The sequence below is a fragment of the Entelurus aequoreus genome, linkage group LG09, assembly GCF_033978785.1.
Source record: "Entelurus aequoreus isolate RoL-2023_Sb linkage group LG09, RoL_Eaeq_v1.1, whole genome shotgun sequence".
NCBI classification, from domain to species: Eukaryota; Metazoa; Chordata; class Actinopteri; order Syngnathiformes; family Syngnathidae; genus Entelurus; species Entelurus aequoreus.
Genome location: NC_084739.1, coordinates 41,148,214 through 41,165,997, shown reverse-complemented (window position 1 = coordinate 41,165,997; position 17,784 = coordinate 41,148,214). Strand labels below are relative to the sequence as shown.

Genomic DNA, 17,784 nt, shown 5'->3' with positions numbered 1-17,784 from the left:
GTAAACATCCGTATTTCATTGCACAGCAGAGCCGCAACAGAACGGCGGCGGGAATTGCCGGACGGCAGATGACGCTACCGGTCTGCGCCGATTATGCACCACAGCGGTGACAGGTACTGTGGAGATCAGGGGTTACTAGGTCAGGCCCTTAGACTTGTAAATGTGCTTGCCCATAAAGCAGAGAAAGAAGACTAGCGGCCTCTTTCTCTCAGAATTGTGCCCTGTATTTGATCAGGAAATGTGCAAATGTAGTGATTTTTTGTTAAGAAAATGTTATAAGTGATCGTAATCATACAGAGATTAGATGTATACCAATATTTAATTAACAAATAATAATTTTTGTTTTACATTATTAGTTTTTAAATGTCTTAACATAACAAATGAGGCTCTGCCTCATCTGTCTCCTCTGACCACACGTCCCTGGAGTTTATAGAAATGTGTTGTGTTTGTGTGTGTGAACATGACAATTTAGTGAGATTCAAAGCATTACCTGCACATAACAAAGCTGCCTATCTGGTGGCCCTTTTATCATGTATGACTTGTGTCAGTATGCAGTACAAAGGTATGTACAAAACCGAATTGTTCCAGAGGCAGCAGAACTGCAGTAGATGACTTAAGATAACTGGCTGAATCAATATTTGATCAGATATGAAAGCCAGAAACACCATCCAGGAGTGTTTAAAATGGTCTCAATCCAGGCTGTATCATAAGTATGCAATAAATCATTAGCGGCTTGCATAGTCGTACTATCTGTCGCTCTGAAGATTCTGTAATAGAGGCCATCGCAATTTTTGTCGACAAAGATTGACACCTGGACTCGCCACCACACCAAGAAAGCAGTGTTACTGCGTGAATAACATAAAGGTCTGAGAAAATGGCTTACGAACACTGTTATTATTTTGCAGTTGAAGAAACAATACATTTAATGAAATAGCAGTATTTAAACATGTTGCAGTATAAGTACTCTTTCACTTGCAATTCCTTTCTTATTTACAAATTGCACTTTTGAGGCTAGAGTCTTGTTGACAGTTCATGTTTCAAATTGTCCAATTTAGATGCTAGCACATGAAACCTGTTTATGGCGAAGAGAAAAAATAAAGTACATTTATTTTGTTGTTTTTTCCCTATTTTTCTATAATATTAAAGTGAAACTGGCTTTTAATTTTCTGTACAAGTTTTATTTAACGTAATTCACACACTATTAGCATATTGTAAATTTTATGAAACAACCTTTATGAAAATGTGTTTACAGGTACTTTAGTTACTTGCTAAAAAACATTTTCAGCTCCATAATATATGATAACATTGCCAATTATATTTATGTTTAGTTATAATTAACGCTGTCCAATTAACACTGTAATCTGAAATACAAATATTGACCATTAAACATTTTCCACAATTCCATGTTAAAGTTCCACATTAGGTAGATGCATTTCAGTGGGGAATTTAAAAGTGTATTCACCCCCTACAAAATACAACACAATTAATAATGAATAGGTATCAATTGTGATTCCTTTATATTAATTCACATTGATTAAATGTTAATCCCTAGTTACAATGGAACCTGCTTAATTCAATCTTGGTTATGCGGCCAACCCATCTGTGTCTCTAGTTGTGGTCTCTTCTTTTTGCATTTTGATGCTGTATTTACAGTAAGGTTGCTACTTGCAATCCACCAGTGCATAGTGCGGATGCTTGTATTTTTTTTGCGAGGATTTGGAGGGTTCACTGAGGGGATGCTCAAGAGAAAAATAACTGCTTGCTTCATTATTGGATTAACGTTAGCGTTACACACTGATTAACAAGGACAACAAAAAGCAGTACAAATAATGCCATTTACAAGTTAAAAATGTTTACAAAAATTTAAAAATAAAAGTGTCATCTTTATATCTGTTGTTGTATTGATTACATTATATATCTTCAGTCTGTGCTGTGTCTGATGTGTTTCAATTACAGGTGCAGTTGTCTGCGTGTTCTAAATTATTTGTTTAAGACCAAACATACGGCTGGCATCTGCCACCAACAACTAATTAAGATAATATATTTAACAAATAAATGTTTACATTTGTTACAATTAACATGTTACATTTTGTAAAATTGAATATATTGGCATTCATGTCTACCCACGCACAGGAGAGATTTTCGGGAACGATACTATTTAAAAAACAGATTCCATGGTTTCCCCAAGACTTCCAATATACTTGAGGCAGTGGAGGCGTGGCTAAGGACGTGGTTAATATGACATAATCAGAATGTGCATAAAAAACAACTACTTTCATGTAATATTGGAAAGGGAGGAGGACTTGGTTTTCCTCCACAATGTAAATTGAAAGTTGTGGAACATTTTAGCAACGACTGTAAATCCTGTCTGATTCCAGCCAATCCAAGTCATAACAATAAGGTAATACACCAACTGATATTCTTGTCTTAAAGAAAGAAGGAAATCTTTATGCATTTAACATGTTTGTATTTTTATCAAAACACCTTTTACATGTTAACAAACACGTCTGTTTATATATTTATGGACATAAATATATATATATATATATATATATATATATATATATATATATAATATATATATATATATATATATATATATATATATATATATATATATTATATATATATATATATATATATATATATGTGTCTTTATATAAATACATGTGTGTATATATATATATATATATAGGGCTGGGCGATATGGCCTTTTTAATATCTCAATATTTTTAGGCCATGTCACGATACACAATATATATCTCGATATTTTGCCTTAGCCTTGAATTAACACTTGATGCATATAATCACAGCAGTATGATGATTCTATGTGTCTACATTAAAACATTCTTCTTCATACTGCATTAATATATGCTCATTTTAAACTTTCATGCAGAGAGGGAAATCACAACTAAGTCAATTTACCAAAACTGTATTCATTAAACAGTTATTAAGCAGTGGCACAAACATTCATGTCATTTCAAAACAGAAAGTGCAAGATTGTCAGAGACATTTTAAAACAAGCTATTAGTGCACTTTTGTGCATGATGTCACTAAGATGACATATCAAAACAACACTAAATTAAAGTGCACTTTTTGTACAGAACACCACTACAATAGTTTAAAACAAATAAAGTGCACTTTTGTGCATGATGTCACACAAGATATTTCAATAAGTGTCAAATAAATATGAGCTGCATAATAGGAAATCAAATAGTGTATGTCCTTCGCTATGTGGTAGGTTCCTGCGGATGTTATCTCCTTCTGTTGTTGACTATTTGTTTCATACAGTGTTAATGTGGAAATGGTTGCCTCTGCATTGTGTTGGTGTGTCATCGAACAGAGATGTTGACATGCAGAGTTTCAAGCACTCTTCATTCTCTAGCGGGTGACTTTTCAAATGATGCTATTAGCAGTAATGCTACTTTTTGTAGCAACACTTTTGCCCCACACTTGACAAATTACAGTTGTCTGTTCGACATATTCCCGCTTGAAGCCAAACCACCGCCAGACGATGGACCCTGTGCTGTTTTTCTTGGTAATTAATTCTTCCTTCATTTGTTACCAGATTCGCACCTTCTAACCTACCACTCGCACCACAGCTAACGTTACCCATGCCGCTACCTCTCTGCTCCGCGAGGGCGTATACGTATGTGACGTACGTAAGAAGGTGTGTTTTATCTCTCTGTGAGAAGGAGAGACAAGAAAGAGTGATAAAAGCCTGCAGTGTAATGGCCGCAGCTAAAATCAACTGCGTGAGAACTGAAACTCGAATATCATTTTCTATATCGCACAGAGACAAACCCGCGACATATTGAGTATATTCAATATATCGCCCAGCCTTATATATATATGTATGTATGTATGTATGTATGTATGTATATATGTGTATATATATATATATATATATATATATGTATATATATATATAATATATATATATATATATATATATATATATATATATATAAATATAAAATATATATATATATATATATATATATATATATATATATATATATATATATATATATATATATATATATGTATATGTATATATGTATATGTGCAGTCGCGATCAAAAGTTTACATACACTTGTAAAGAACATAATGTCATGGCTGTCTTGAGTTTCCAAGTATTTCTACAACTCTTATTTTTTTGTGATAGAGTGATTGAAGCACATACTTGTTGGTCACAAAACATTCATGAAGTTTGGTTCTTTTATGAATTTATTATGGGTCTACCGAAAATGTGACCAAATCTGCTGGGTCAAAAGTATACATACAGCAATATTAATATTTGGTTACATGTCCCTTGGCAAGTTTCATTGCAATAAGGCGCTTTTGGTAGCCATCCACAAGCTTCTGGCAAGCTTCTGGTTGAATTTTTGACCACTCCTCTTGACAAAATTGGTGCAGTTCAGCTAAAAGTGTCGGTTTTCTGACATGGATTTGTTTCTTCAGCATTGTCCTCACGTTTAAGTCAGGACTTTGGGAAGGCCATTCCAAAACCTTAATTCTAGGTTAAAAGTGAGTTAATGTGGTTGTCTTCATTTAACTGTAATGTCTTTTCCACCATTGTACTGGCACACATTATATATCCTCACCACATTTATAATTATGTTTTTGCCCTTCAACAGAACTCTGAGTAACAACAAGATCTCTATGCTGAGGAACGGCTCCTTCTATGGCTTGGCAGCTCTGGAAAAACTGTGAGTACTTAAATCAACACGGCTTTATTGTTTTGTCCTCCTTAAGTCGCCTTAGCTGTCATCGAACTGGAGCTTGAGAAAGCAGAAAGGAAGACAGTGGGAATTAGGACGGCACTCTGCAAGAGGATTGCCAATAGTTTTCACCTTTCAGCCCTGGTGCTTAACCTCAATTGGTACAGTGAATGTCTGAAAATAGATCATATAAAGCATCATATAAGAGTCTAATGTAGTGCTGGGTGTGGGAGCTCTGACAGCGGGTAAGCCTTGTCAATGAATCGCAGACTTTATGTGAAGTCCCAATAGGCTTCATAGAAGCAGCCTGGAGATGAAATCTATGGTGGCTGTGCTGCTACTCATGTCTGCCCCCTCAAGTCAGCACTTGATTGCTTTCACCTCTGTCTAGCCCTCCAATAACTGCCTCTCTACCGGTTTGATGGTGACACGGACATTTGTAGATAAAGAGGAAATTCATTTCTCCACTTTGAGGTCAATCCCCCAACAGATGTAGGGTGATGGAGGGGTTATTGTAGAAACACATTGAGACATACAGAGGTGGCATAGACCCATTCTTTACCTCAAATCATATTGCTTCATTTTACCAAGACAATTTGGAGAATTCTCTTCTTCTAACTTTGTGGGAATAGTTTGGAGAATGCCATTGGCAATGCCCCAGTATTCAAAGCAAGGTCCATAAAGATGATCATTTTCCAGAAAACTTAAGCAAACAAATATTTTTCTTCATGCGTGGACACAAATTCACACAGACACTCTAAATTAATTGTGGTCACTAGAAGAGTGGAACTAAAAGTAAATAGTATTTTATTCCCTTTTCTCATCCTGTAGTTGTAATGGCTATGTGTCCAAATATTTTTTTAGTAATATATGAACGATACACACTAGTGATTAGGGCTGAAGGTATCGATTATTTTAGTAATCGACTAATGAAATTATTTATCTATTATTTAGTTTGCTTAATCGAGTAATCAAAACACACTTTCTATAGCCTCAATGCTCTGTAAAATAGTTTACCGTATTTTCCGCACTATAAGGCGCACCGGGCTATAAGGCACACCTTCAATGAATGGCATATTTCAAAAATGTGTTCATATATAAGGCGCACTGGATTATAAGGTGCATCTATGCATCCATTAGATGGAGCTGCGCTAAAGGGAATGTCAACAAAACAGTCAGATAGGTCAGTCAAACTTTATTAATAGACTACAAACCAGCGTTCTGACAACTCTGTTCACTCCCAAAATGAATAAACAGCTGATTTACTCGTATTACGGTAAATCAAACGTTAGTGCAATCGCAATATAGTAACACTCGAAATAGTGCAGAGCAATAACAATATATCAATAACTCAACGTTGCTCAAACGTTAATGTCACACAACACAACACACAAAATAAACATATACAGCTCACTTTATGAAGTTATTCCTCATCCACGAATCCCTCAAATTCTTCTTCTTCAGTGTCCGAATTAAACAGTTTGGCGAATACGGCATCCAAAATGCCCGGCTCCGTCTCGAGTCAGTGTCGCTGCTGTTGTCTAGCAGTTCAGTGACAATTCCTGCCTTCCTGAAAGCTCGGACCACAGTTGAGACTGATATATCAGCCCAGGCATTTACGATCCATTGGCAGATAGTGGCGTATGTCGTCCGGCGCTGTCTCCCTGTCTTGGTGAACGTGTGTTCGCCTTCTGTCATCCCTGTTCTTCTGCGTGACTGATCGCTTCGAGTTTAAACTCTGGGTCGTAAGCGTGTCTCTTAATAGGAGCCATTTTGGGGTCTTTACATAAACACACAAATGGAAATGAAACGTCATATATCCCAGCATGCACCGCGCGCTTCTTCTTCTTCTACGGGGGCGGCTGCTTACCATAGTTGCGAGAACTAAACTTTATGAAAATGAAGTTTAGGTTTGTTGTGGCTCAATATTGGTCCATATATAAGGCGCACCGGATTATAAGGCGCACTGTCAGCTTTTGAGAAAATTTGAGGTTTTTAGGTGCGCCTTATAGTGCGGAAAACACGGTATATGAACAATGATTTTTCTAATTAACTTTATTCTTTTAAATGCACACAACATTAAAATTGCACTTTTGCCATGGGAGCATCACTATATATTACCGTATTTTCCGAACTATAAGGCACACTTAATATCTTTTTTTTTTTCAAAACTCGACAGTGCATCTTATAACCCCAGTGCGCCTAATGTAAGGAATACGTTTGGTTGAGCTTACTGACCTCAAAGCTATTTTATTTGGTACATGGTGTAATGATAAGTGTGACCAGTCAAACATAAGAGATAAGTGTAGTCATCACTATGACTGCAATATGTCTCAGGTAAACACCACCAACATTTTAAATGTTCGATTGAAAATATAGAACATTAAACACGGCACTCAAAAATATATCAACATGTTTTAGTACGACTTTGGTAAGCTTTGAAGCCGCACCGCTTGAAGAATTGTCGGCACATTAAACATACGAGTATTATTATGGTGTGTGTGTATAAGGTAAGACATACAGTATTATCTGACGTTTTGTTTCGCAATATTATGCAAAAACAACTTTTCTCACCTTCTGGTACCTGCTGATATGGATTTGAGATCTGTAGAAGTCCTGAAAAATTGCGCGCATCACCGCCGACGCCCTCGTCGATAAGCTTCTTCTTTTTCCGCTTCTTCTTTTTCCTCTATCTTCTTGTTATGTGACATTCATCCTCCGCTATTGCCATTTCTAATATAAAGTACCGTATTTTTCGGAGTATAAGTCGCTCCGTAGTAAAAGTCGCACCGGCCGAAAATGCATAATAAAGAAGGAAACAAAATATATAAGTCGCACTGGAGTATAAGTCGCATTTTTTGGGGAAATGTATTTGATAAAACCCAACACCAAGAATAGACATTGGAAAAAGGCAATTTAAAATAAATAAAGAATAGTGAACAACAGGCTGAATAAGTGTACGTTATATGACGCATAAATAACCAACTGAGAACGTGCCTGGTATGTTAACGTAACATATTATGGTAAGAGTCATTCAAATAACTATAACATATAGAACATGCTATACGTTTACCAAACAATCTGTCACTCCTAATCGCTAAATCCGATGAAATCTTATACGTCTAGTCTCTTACGTGAATGAGCTAAATAATATTATTTGATATTTTACAGTAATGTGTTAATAATTTCACACATGAGTCGCTCCTGAGTATAAGTCGCACCCCTGGCCAAACTATGAAAAAACTGCGACTTATAGTCCGCAAAAATACGGTAGTGTAAAGGTCTTTACTTATATCTGTCTGTAAACTCGCCATGAAAGCGCTAAAACATACCGGTATAGTGAGTTTTTACATTATTCACCCAAGGAACTTTAGTTATTAGAGTTCCGGTTGGACGGTTTTTCACGGGACACATTTCCTTTGTTGTTGTTTCCGAATGAGGACATGCTGATTCGATTTAAGTCAAGTCAAGTCAAAGTACCAATGATTGTCACACACACTCATTAGGTGTGGTGAAATGTGTCCTCTGCATTTGACCCATCCCCTTGTTCACCCCCTGGGAGATGAGGGGAGCAGTGGGCAGCAGCAGTGCCGCGCCCGGGAATCATTTTTGGTGATTTAACCCCCAATTCCAACCCTTGATGCTGAGTGCCAAGCCATTTTTATAGTCTTTGGTATGACTCGGCTGGGGTTTGAACTCACGACCTACCGATCTCAGGGCGGACACTCTACCCACTAGGCCACTGAGTAGGTAAAGTCTGAATGTTATTAAAACAGTTAGCTCCATATTTTGACACTTCTTCCACATCCGTCCTTGCACGCTACACCGCTACAACAAAGATGACGGGTAGAAGATGCTGTCGAAGGTGAGCCACGTAAGACCTCCCACAAAACGACGCATCCGGAAGGGACTGTCAGAAAGCGGCTTGAAGATGATCTGTAAAACATTATCTATGCAACATTTTGACCAAAGAACCACCATTATATGTTATGTAGACCAGTGGTCCCCAACCGGTACCGGTCCGTGGATCGATTGGTACCGGGCCGCACAAGAAATTTAAAAAAATATATATACATATATATTTTTTAAATTAAGTCAACATAAAAAACACAAGATACACTTACAATTAGTGCACCAACCCTAAAAACCTCCCTCCCCCATTTACACTCATTCACACTCATTCGCACAAAAGGGTTGTTTTTTTCTGTTATTAATATTTCTGGTTCCTACATTATATATCAATATAGATCAATACAGTCAGCAGGGATACAGTCCGTAAGCACACATGATCCCCCCCCCCCCCCCCCCCCCCGGTCCGTGGGACAAATTTTCAAGCAGTTACAAAAAAGTTGGGGACCACTGATGTAGACCACAAGGAAGTGTTTTCAATTTCGAAAAAAGATAAATAATATGACCTCTTTAATGCGCCCTTTAATCCGGTGCGCCTAATATATGAAAAAATATAAAAAATACACCATTCATCAGCAGTGCGCCTTATAATCCGGTGCGCCCTGTGGTCCGTAAAATACGGTACTTATATATATTTTTTTAAAACTACAAAATATAATTAAACAGTGTAGCCAAAAACCCACGAGATAATAAAGAACCAACTAAAACAAAAATACTATGTGTTAAAGTATGATACATTGTTTGACACATGTATTCAACAGTTTAAAACATACATATTTAAAAACATATTAATTTTAAGAGTTGTTTAATTTTTGGTCAAAGAACTCATTAGAATCAACAGACAAACATGTCCTCACATGCACATATGTGTTTGAATGAAACATTTGTTATTCAAGTCAAACATATAAAATAGACTTTTAAATTGTTTCTGCTTGTTTGCTGCTCTTAAATATTTAGAATGCTTTAGTGCTGCATCATTGATGTGGTGCTATTGTGAAATGCCAGCTTTGTTTGACAGCGCAAACATTTCACCTCAGTGTCTGTCTTTTTCACTTTTAAATGATTGCTAAATATCTCTTGTCTTTTTGGTGCTATTTGCTCTGTTTTTTGATCCATCTCTCTTTATCGGTTCTCTTTATCTTAATGTGCTGTATTTGACCAGTCTTTGGTAAACATGTCCGCATATTGTATTGCTTAAACAAATAATCGAAGCAACAACATATAAATCAATGCTTTTTTTTCTACTTCAATTCATTGACAAAACATTGCTGCCCTACTCGTGAACAAGAGACTTTTCTCCTTTCTTTCTCTCCTCTTCTGTGCACAGTATTCCTCTATTATGCTACATGCAGCGTTTGAATACATTTGTCTGTGCACTTGATGCCAGGCCAGGTATGCTCAATGGGAGAACACAGTGACTGACAACTGTTCTTTGCTTTGGCACATAAAACTAATGTGCTCGGCTGGCTGGATGACAGAATCAGAGGGAATTGGCAGCAGATTGACAAGTGTAATAGTGTGTGTGTGTGATTGCACCATTCATCCCGCAGCCATGGTCTCAGTGAGCTTGGCTTCTTGAATAGCAAACAGACCTGGTTGGGTAGCAACGAGGTAAAAGCAGATTATTTTTTTGTTAATGACACTTTCAATGCAAATTACAATATATATGTGATACATTCAATGAACCAAAACGTTACTTTCACAATATCAAGGATACACAAGAAACTAATTACTGTTTTATTTGGTATTATTTGTAGCTGGGGGTCAAATGACAGCAGTCAATATAATAACTGAACAACACTGTGTGGTGTGGGGCAGCGGCAGGGTAATATAATGGCGCCTAATATAATACATTGTGAGAGGAAGCACTGGAACCTTATTGTATGATTAGTACCAAACTGCAATCTTGATATAACTTTAAAATTGGTTCTGTCAAATGAAACATTTAAAAAAATCTGAATAACCACATTTTTAAATTCGGATTCATAGTGATTAATCACAGTAAATAACTTGATTTGCATGATTTCAATCAACTTTAAGAAATACCTCAATGATGTAATGTCCAATGTGTCTAACCTGTCATGTGGTGTGGCCCAGGGTTCTGTTCTGGGGCCTGTTTTATTTTTTTTGTATCTGGTGCCGCTTGGGAGGTTGATGAGTCGTTTTAAAAATGTTTCTTATAATTTCTGTGCAGATGATATTCAACTGTTATGCTCCTTCAATGATTCAGAGTTTCACTTTTTATCTGAATTATTGGAGTATCCTGTATTAAAAACTGGTTGTCCTCAAATTTCCTCCAGATAAATTCAAACAAAATGGAAACTCTGATAATTGTCCCCAATAAAAAGATCCCCCTGATTAAGAACTCCCTTGGTGCTCTGGGTGCATCTGTTAAAAGCAGCCTCAGCAACCTTAGGGTTGTGTTTGATCAGTCAATGTCAAGGTCACTGTCGTCAACTGACCAAAAACTGTTTTTATCATCTTAGAAATATTTCTAAAGTGAAAAATTTGTTGTCAAAATTGGATCTCAAAACGATCACTCACGTGTTCATTTCGTCTCGCATTGACTATTGCAATTGTCTTTTCACCCTTTTCAACAAGTCAACGCTAAAGACACTTCAGACTGAACAAAATGCGTCTGCCTGACTTTTGACCGGTGCACCCATATCACCCTCGTTCTATCCAGTCTTCATTGACTTCCCGTTACATTCCGCATTGAGTTTAATATTTTAGTCCTGACATTCCGTGCGTTGCATGGTGGGGCCCCTCAGTACATCACTGACTTGTTATGCCCCTACTCCGGGGCATACACTATTTGATTTCCTATTATGCAGCTCATTTTTGTTTGACACTTATTGAAATATCTTGTGTGACATCATGCACAAAAGTGCACTTGATCTGTTTTTAACTATTGTAGTGGCGTTCTGTACAAAAAGGGCACTTTAATTTAGTGTTGTTTTGATATGTCATCTTAGTGACATCATGCACAAAAGTGCACTAGTAGCTTGTTTTAAAATGTCTCTAACAATCTTGCACTTTCTGTTTTGGAAATTACATGAATGTTTGTGCCTCTGCTTAATAACTGTTTAATAAATACAGTTTGACATAATTGTGATTTCCCTCTCTGCATGAAAGTTTAAAATGAGCATATATTAATGAAGCCTGAACAAGAATGTTTTAATGTAGACACACAGAATCGTCATACTGGTGTGATTATATGCATCAAGTGTTCATTCAAGGCTAAGGCAAAATATCGAGATATATATCGTGTATCGTGACATGGCCTAAAAATGTCGAGATATTAATAAAAGGCCATATCGCCCAGCCCTACTATATAGATACCGACCGTTTACCATAACTCTTACACCATGTCATGTGAATGAGGAAGCTGAACTTGTTTCATACACGACTTCATTTTTTTGTCTCCAGTTTAACACACATGAGCTAACTTGATTATTATCAGCCACTCTTATGGCGCACCCGACGTGACCTACGATGGCCTAAGATGGACAACCAAGGCAATTCTCATAACATTCTCTGACATTCCCACAGTAAATGAATAAAAAAAATCCTTCAGATTCCTGACCCTTTATATATAGAGTAACTTGCTATGTACTTTAATTAATCTAAAGGGCTTATAGGCATTTGTCCGAATATCATTCCATGACATGTTTAAAACGTTTAAATCAGTCATCCTTTTCGAAACACATGCATTATTTGCATTCCTAGTATGATGTTCATTTATTATTTCATACAACTTTTAAACTATTTTTTAAAAGTGTGATTACAAATTTTACACTGCAGTTTGAGGCTATTATAGTCAAGGTCAAGGTTTCTTTAATGGTACCCGGAGGTAAAATAATTGTGCAGACATTAGTAATTAAGTGTCAAGACAGAATGAAACAAACAAATACAAATCATATAAAACGTAGAAACATTTTTAAAAAACCCCACAAACGATCACCAGGATACAGGCACACTGTAGAACAATAAAAATATAATCTAATAAACCAATAAAATCATTGTAATTAAAGTGCTATGGCATAATAAATAAATAAGATCACCATGTGTTATTTAAACGTGTGATGGCAGCAGGTACAAAAGTATTCTTATATCGTTTAATCCTACAAAGAGGAACAATTAACCGCTGACCAGAGCGAAGGAGCTGGAATTCACTGCGTAAAGGATGATGGTTGCAGTGGTGAATAATAGAGCTCGCCTTGCGCTGCAGCTGTGTGGCATAGACGTCGGATATGTTGAGTTGCGGCTCACCAATAAGCTTACCAGCCCACTTTACAATTTAATTTAGTGCAGACTTGTTTCTTAAGGACTAACTACCAAACTATGACACCAGGGAGAAGGACAGAATCGATTCAATATACTGTATGCCCGATAAAACAGTGTCAACATGTTTCTATCTGTGTGGAGTTGTGACAGTTTCCTCAGACAATGAAGACGTTGGTGTCCCTTTTCACACACCGCCTCGCAGTTCATCTCGAAGGTCAGTTTTGAGTCTATGACCGTGCCAAAGTATTTGTAGCTGTCCACACAGTGTACAGGCTGACCTTTGATGACTGTGGTAGGTTTGGCATTGGTGTGGGTTGTAAAATCAATAATTATATCCTTCGTTTTAGATATGTTGAAATTTAACAAGAATTCCTCACAACAGCTGACAAATTCACTAACAACGGGACCATAGCTGGACTCATTTCCGCTAAGAAGACTGACAATGGCCGTGTCATCTGCAAATTTCAGTAGCAGCCTGTTAGCATGCTTACTCAAGCACGTGTTTGTGTACAGGATAAAAAGAAGGGCTGAAAGCACTCATCCTTGAGGTGAGCCAGTTGAAGAGTGTGATAACTCGGATAAAATACCATTCACCTTGACTTGTTGGGATTGATTAGTTAAAAAATCTAAAATCCAACCAGTCAGATAAAACTCTGCCTTTCCGCTAGCATATGACGTTGGATAGTGTTAAAAGCAGATGAAAAATCAACAAATAAAAGTCAAGCGTGGGTTTTATTGCCCTCTAGATCAGGGGTCGGGAACCTTTTTGGCTGAGAGAGCCATGAAAGCCAAATATTTTAAAACATATTTCTGTGAGAGCCATATAATATTTTTTTTAACACTGAATACAACTAAATAAGTGTATTTTTAAGTAAGACCAACATTTTTAGAGAATAATAAGTCTCTTATTCGTTTTAATAACATTGTTATTCTGAAGCTAACCAATAATAAATACAATACTTCTTACCATGAATGCGACTTCTTGAACAGGTGCGGTAGAAAATGGATGCATGGATTAAAATGCATGAGAATGTTTTATATTTTGAACCTTATTTTTAACACTGTGATTACCAGCGGAATTATTTATTACTTATCGTGTTAAGCAATGCCAGCTCAGATTTATCTGAGAGCCAGATGCAGTCATCAAAAGAGCCACCTCTGGCTCGAGAGCCATAGGTTCCCTACCCCTGCTCTAGATGTTTAAATAACATGTTAAGAAACGTGGTTGAAGCATCCACCAGTCATCTGTGTGCCCTATAAGCAAAGTGCATATACTTAGACTTAGACTTCCTTTTTATTGTCATTCAAATTTGAACTTTACAGTACAGATAAGAACGACATTTTGTTGCATTAGCTCATGGTAGTGCAGGATAGTAAAGCAATAAGGTGCAGATATAAATAAATAGATTACTGTACAGATAAATATATTGCACTTTTGTATATGAATCCAGGTTTATGGATGTATGTTATATTGTCTTTATATTCCAGCGAGTTAATCCATTTTTGGTGGGAATTGAGGGGATTATTATTATGCGTTCAAGAGTCTTATGGCCTGAGGGAAGAAGCTGTTACAGAACCTGGAGGTTCTGCTACGGAGGCTGCGGACCTCTTTCTAGAGTCCAGCAGTGAAAACAGTCCTTGGTGGGGGTGGGAGGAGTCTCTGCAGATTTTCTGAGCCCTGGTCATGCAGCGGCTTTTTGCGATCTCCTGGATAGGAGGAAGAGGAGTCCTGATGATTTTTTTCCGCCGTCCTCACCACTCTCTGCAGAGACTTCCAGTCTGAGGCACTGCAGGCTCCAGTCCAGACAGAGATGCAGTTGGTCAGCAGGCTCTCTATAGTGCTTCTGTAGAATGTGGTGAGAACGGGGGGAGGGAGCTGTGCTCTTTTCATCCGACGCAAAAAGTGCATGCGCTGCTGAGCTCTTTTTACAAGAGCTCCGGTATGTAGGGACAAGGTCATATTGTCAGTTATCTGCACCCCCGGGAACTTGGTGCTGCTTACCATCTCCACCGCTGTGCCGTTGATGAAGAGTGGGGCGTGGCTGGACTGGTGCTTCCTGAAGTCAACGATGATCTCCTTGGTCTTGTCGACGTTCAGGACCAGGTTGTTGGTTTTGCACCAGTCAACCAGATGTTTCACCCCCTCCCTGTAGTCCATGTCGTCGTTGTCACGGATGAGGCCCACTACTGTTGTGTCGTCTGCATACTTCACAATGTGGTTAGTAGTGGACCTGGCGCAGTAGTGATGGGTCATCAATGTGAACAGCAGCGGACTCAGGACGCAGCCCTGGGGGGAGCCGGTGCTCAGGGAGATGGCACTGGAGGTGTTGTCGCCCACTCTCACAGACTGGGGTCTGTCTGTGAGGAAGTCAAGCAGCCAGTTGCAGCCAGTTGCTCGATTTCTGTTCTAACATGAAACTTTACAATTCTTTCAAAGCATTTCATCCCAAGTGAAGTAAGGGCAACTGGCCTTAAGTCATTCAAGGCGGTAGGTCTGCTGCTTTTAGGGACAGGGATAATCGTGGTACGTTTCCACACACTTTTAACACGCTGTAAGCTTAAAGACAGATAAAAAATATAAGAAAATATAACATTTTGTTGCTTTGCGCATGACTTAAGTAAAATACCACTAATTATATCAGGGCCTGGACATTTGTTAGTCTTCAGTGAAAGTAAACACCTTTCAGCTTGACTTTGCTATATAATGAAGTGGTGATCACCCTTTAGATTTAGTCTCAAATCCTCAATTTTGTCATTAAAATATTTCTGCTGGTCAAATCTCAGATAAAATGTATTAACAACATTAGCCAAATCAATGTTATATCTGTAGCCCGTTATTGTATTGTTGCTTTTACTTTTACTTTGATGAACGCCAGCAATTGTTTTCATACCCTACCAAGCTGGAGCAAGGTTCCCTGCAGCCAATTTAGTCTCAATTTCTGATTTTTGGTGATTTTGGTAATTTATGGTGATTTATTTAGGTGGCTCCTCTCTGAGCTGCCACCTTAACGTGGTAGAGGAGTTTGCGTGTCCCAATGATAATAGGAGCTATGTTGTCCGGGGGCTTCTATGCCCCCTGGTAGGGTCTCCCAAGGCAAACTGGTCCTAGGTGAGGGATCAGACAAAGAGCAGCTCGAAGACTTCTATGGAAATACAAGAACCGAGACTCATATTTCCCTCGCCCGGACGCGGGTCACCGGGGCCCTCCTCTGGAGCCAGGCCCGGAGTTGGGGCACGATGGCGAGCGCCTGGTGGCCGGGCCTGTCCCCATGGGGCCCGGCCGGGCACAGCCCGAAGAGGCAACGTGGGTCCCCCCTCCAATGGGCTCACCACCCATAGCAGGGGCCATAGAGGTCGGGTGCAGTGTGAGCTGGGCGGCAGCCGAAGGCAGGGCACTTGGCGGTCCGATCCTTGGCTACATAAGCTAGCTCTTGGGACGTGGAACGTCACCTCGCTGGGGGGGAAGGAGCCTGAGCTAGTGCGTAAGGTGGAGAAGTTCCGGCTAGATATAGTCGGACTCACTTCAACGCACAGCAAGGGCTCTGGAACCAGTTCTCTTGAGAGGGGCTGGACTCTCTTCCACTCTGGCGTTGCCGGCAGTGAGAGGTGACGGGCTGGGGTGGCAATTCTTGTTGCCCCCCCGGCTCAAAGCCTGCACGTTGAAATTCAACCCAGTGGACGAGAGGGTAGCTTCCCTCCGCCTTCGGGTGGGGGGACGGGTCCAGACTGTTGTTTGCGCTTACGCGCCAAACGGCAGTTCAGAGTACCCACCCTTTTTGGATTCATTCGAGGGAGTACTGGAGAGTGCTCCCCCGGGTGATTCCCTCGTTCTACTGGGGGACTAAAGCGCTCATGTTGGCAGCGACAGTGAAACCTGGAGAGGCGTGATTGGGAAGAATGGCCGCCCGGATCTGAACCCGAGTGGTATTTTGTTATTGGACTTTTGTGCTCGTCACAGATTGTCAATAACAAACACCATGTTCAAACATAAGGGTGTCCATATGTGCACTTGGCACCAGGACACCCTAGGCCGCAGTTCCATGATCGACTTTGTAGTTGTGTCATCGGATTTGCGGTCTCATGTTTTGGAAACTCGGGTGAAGAGAGGGGCGGAGCTTTCTACCGATCACCACCTGGTGGTGAGTTGGCTGCGATGGTGGGGGAGGATGCCGGACAGACCTGGCAGGCCCAAACGCATTGTGAGGGTTTGCTGGGAACGCCTGGCAGAGTCTCCTGTCAGAGAGAGTTTCAATTCCCACCACAGGAAGAACTTTGAACATGTCACGAGGGAGGCGCTGGACATTGATGAGTGGACGATGTTCCGTACCTCTATTCTCGGGGCGGCCGATTGGAGCTGTGGCCCCAAGGTGGTTGGTGCCTGTCGTGGCGGTAATCCTAGAACCCGCTGGAGCGGTAAGGGATGCCGTCAAGCTGAAGAAAGAGTCCTATCGGGCTCTTTTGGCTCATAGGACTCCGGAGGCAGCAGACAGGTACCGACAGGCCAAGCGGTGTGCGGAAAATCCATCTCTTTGTGAAAATCTGTGGTTGAAGCAGGGCGAATCTTTGTACACAATCAAAGCGACTTCATCACAGATGAAGGCACATTACCACAGATCATACAAGTTAAAAATAAAGCAGTTTTTACTTCAGGTTAGGCTGAAAGATTGTGTAGTAGCTTGCGCTGGTTAAAGCAAACAAACAACAGAGCATTTTCCTTCATTGGGTTTCATCGTCGACATGATGTTGTAGCACAGCCGGTTTTAAATAAATTACAATTGGCTGACTCACAGAAGAATGTTGGGTAATACATGAATAATCCGCTGATGTCACACTTGTACAAAACGTCACACTTAAAACAAAATTC

General features: G+C 39.4%; 1 protein-coding gene across 2 annotated transcripts in view; it reads left to right on the top strand.

Annotated features, from left to right (window-relative positions):
* LOC133657437 (adhesion G protein-coupled receptor A1) overlaps positions 1–17,784 on the top strand; it is a 541,657-nt gene that overhangs the window by 74,413 nt on the left and 449,460 nt on the right. For both annotated transcript variants that reach the window (XM_062058763.1, XM_062058762.1), the window contains exon 2: positions 4,641–4,712. In XM_062058763.1, the coding sequence (XP_061914747.1) occupies positions 4,641–4,712 (72 nt within the window). The remainder of the gene's footprint in view (positions 1–4,640; positions 4,713–17,784) is intronic.